The sequence below is a fragment of the Gouania willdenowi genome, chromosome 10, assembly GCF_900634775.1.
Source record: "Gouania willdenowi chromosome 10, fGouWil2.1, whole genome shotgun sequence".
In the NCBI taxonomy this organism is placed as follows: domain Eukaryota; kingdom Metazoa; phylum Chordata; class Actinopteri; order Blenniiformes; family Gobiesocidae; genus Gouania; species Gouania willdenowi.
Window position 1 is genome coordinate 21,778,515 of NC_041053.1, and position 3,043 is coordinate 21,781,557.

The 3,043-nt window shown below is 41.0% G+C and overlaps 1 protein-coding gene across 1 annotated transcript; it reads right to left on the reverse strand.

The window, feature by feature from the left end:
• Positions 1 to 241: 241 nt before the first annotated feature.
• atoh1b (atonal bHLH transcription factor 1b) lies at positions 242 to 1,232 on the reverse strand. Its single transcript, XM_028460178.1, has one exon. It carries the CDS (start codon positions 1,158 to 1,160, stop codon positions 429 to 431), a length of 732 nt encoding a protein of 243 aa, XP_028315979.1. The 5' UTR covers positions 1,161 to 1,232; the 3' UTR covers positions 242 to 428.
• Positions 1,233 to 3,043: the final 1,811 nt, after the last annotated feature.

Here is a 3,043-nt window from a genome sequence, read left to right on the forward strand (position 1 = left end):
CATTGGCTATAATCTAGCAAATTTACATGTATATGTTAATTAATATGTATTATCCATGTTTTAAATAAAATAAACTCAAACTCCCTGAATGTTGGAAGGATGATTAAGTTCCACACAATCAAAACACACTTTTGTATTCAGTATATCTTTATTCTATGTATATAAAAAAAACTCGATAAAATACTCATCAGCTATTCATAAATAGAAAAATACCTGTTTAATTAGACAAAAATATAGCTCAAGTTCCAGTAAAAACAAGGACGTATAATAAAGTGCATGAAAGCGAAGCAGATGATCTCGATGTCTTTGAAAAAAAAAAAAAAAAAAAACCCTTTCTTGAGTTTAATCTTGTGAACCATTAAAGCTGCAGTGCCAGATGTAGTGATGAACCCATGATGGAACATGAGCTAATGAGGAGATGCTCCATGTCACTGTCTCCGGCTCTGACCATCCTCCGTGTCACTGAGGTGAGACGACTCCCCATCACTGCTGATGGAACAAGTCCCTGATGAGTTGGATTCTAAATCAGACGTGGGTCCGAGGATGATCAGGTGACCGATGTGGGCGGAAGGCTGTGCGCCCTGCAGCTGCTGAGGCTGAACCAGGCTCTTCCTGCTGGAGCTCAGGTCCCCTGCAGAGCCCATCACACCAGGGGCCACCACGTCCTCCAGCAGCTCAGACAGCTCCGTAATGTAGATCTGCGCCATTTGAAGGGTGTCATACTTGGAGAGCTTCTTCTCGTTCTCCAGAGATGGGATGACGCTGCGCAGCTCGTCAAACGCCTTGTTGAGGCCGTGCATCCTGCGCCTTTCCCGGGCGTTGGCTGCGACTCTCCGGTGCTTCTGAGGCCCGATGTGGTTCTGCTTCCTCCCAGGGTCCACAGAGGACACGCACTCATGGAACTTAGTAGTTCCATGCACTTTCTCCGGTGACCTCTCTCCATCTGCGCACAGTGCTGCGTCCCTGCGCACGAACCCTGGGGCGCGGGACGGGTTCGTGGACATGGACACCCATCTGCAGGGTTTGGAGCTGATGTGCTGCTGTAGCAGGCTGAAGTCCTCCTCATACTCCTGCCAGCTGGACACTTCTGCTTTCCCAGCCATCACTGGAGGATGCCACTGGAGGAGGGAGGGCCGAGCTGGTTCTGCTCTGTGCGCCATCACCACTGTATATATACGCACAGCCTCCCAGACCTGCAGCCAATAGCGAAATCCTCTCCGACCATGTCAAAGAACAATTAGACACACAGAGACTCTGCTCTCCTTTTGTCCTTTGTAACTCAATCACGACCTGTTGTCATCTTTAGCCTATGGGGAGTCACAGCATAAATCATTTAGGAGCGTGGAGATGGACACCATGTAAAACATAAACATACATGGCTCCATCAGTCTGGGCTCATCAACTCACTGACAGCTTTGGAGCTTGTGACCTGTGAACACATGTTTATTTAAAAACTTTAAATATTTAATCTGAAAAGGCATTTTCTAACTTGAAACTCAATGCCTTGTGTTATATTTGCAGGCATTAAAGCAGAAATATGCTACAAAAATTACATTTATAACGATCAAAGCCACATTTTCTTTCATTAACTTTGTTACTTTTATAAACACATTGATGTTTTTTTAACTAAATCCTGAGTTAGTGTTTGTCTAATGTGACCCCCCTTAACATTTCATTAAATTATAATAGCCAATATAGGTCACATCCTCTTTCATATTTACATATTTAAGATCTTGGTTTTTGTGTTAATACACAAAGGAAGACCAAACAAAACTTGAATTTAAGGAAGAAGAAAAAAGTCAAAGAGTTTGATTGAAATGATGTTAAAGGAGGACTATATAATCATCCTTTTTAAAACTACAGGTTTTTGATTTACAATTGGTTACTGGTCTAAATTATGCCTTCTTCCCAACACAGTTAGGACATTTTGTTATTATTATGTCTCTTAGTGCTTAAAATGAAAAAGATTTAATTGTGTCGAGTATCATATTTGCAATTTTTAAAAAAATAATAATAATATACATTTTCCATAATCAGGCTACATGATTATTTGTCATTCTATTTTTAGCTTTTAATAGGTTGCTTCTTTAATTTTATTTTCTTGATTATTTATATTATTTTTGATTTACTTTCACATTAATTCAGTTTTTCCCAGTGACCCTTAAAAAAAAGGAACAATAAATGGACGGAATGAATTAATTCAATATATATATTGCTTATTCAAAGATCAAAATCCTCCTCTGGTTTTTAAAAGAGCAATACAATTATGGATTGCATGTTAAATGTCTTTATTTAGAATTCCAATAAACCAAGAACATAAAGCACTTCAAAAATACATCTTCATTCTCATTCGTCCAGATGATTTTTGACTCCTTCATGTGCACAACAAGTGTAGTTGGATCACAGCAGAGAAATGCTCTGACAGGTTTGCTCCAAAACAAACAGTAAAAGACGACAATCTTCTGTACATTATTTGCTGAGGAATAATAAAATGAACAGGTGGGAGCCTGGGCCGAGGACACACCTGTCTATTACAGAGCTATGATAACAGATAAGACATTTATAAATCATTTATCAAAGCATATAAACCATATCATGCATCGGACTGTGGAGTATAGAGCACTTAAGCCTCATTATTTCTTTTGTTTTGCTTTTCATGACACTAGTCTGTAATTTCTATCCAGTCTATTGAAAAGAGATGGAAGCAGTGAATAAATGGGGTTTTTTTTTATGACTTGTTGTCCCTCAGCTGGTGTCCCTGGGCTCCTAACACAGGCTGCGCACCTCGGTGTCACCCACGTCTCCCATATGGCGCCCAAAGTGACACCCAGCGCTGGGACACAGGAGCTAATCACTCATTAGGGCCAACGATGGGTGCTGAGAGAAGTGACGGCTGACCTGGACAAATCCAGCCCTGTGAGGGCTTCACTGCTGGGGGAAATCACCGTGACCTGCCTTGCCGCCAGCAGTTTAATGAGGCCTGGTTTTACTTGAATAAATCGGCACGTTCTTCGTCCCGGGGTGTCCATTCTTTTCTCTTTAT

Bases quoted from the DNA above. Each gene is read 5' to 3' on its own strand.
- atoh1b (XM_028460178.1), bottom strand. From the start codon at position 1,160: ATGGCGCACAGAGCAGAACCAGCTCGGCCCTCCCTCCTCCAGTGGCAT.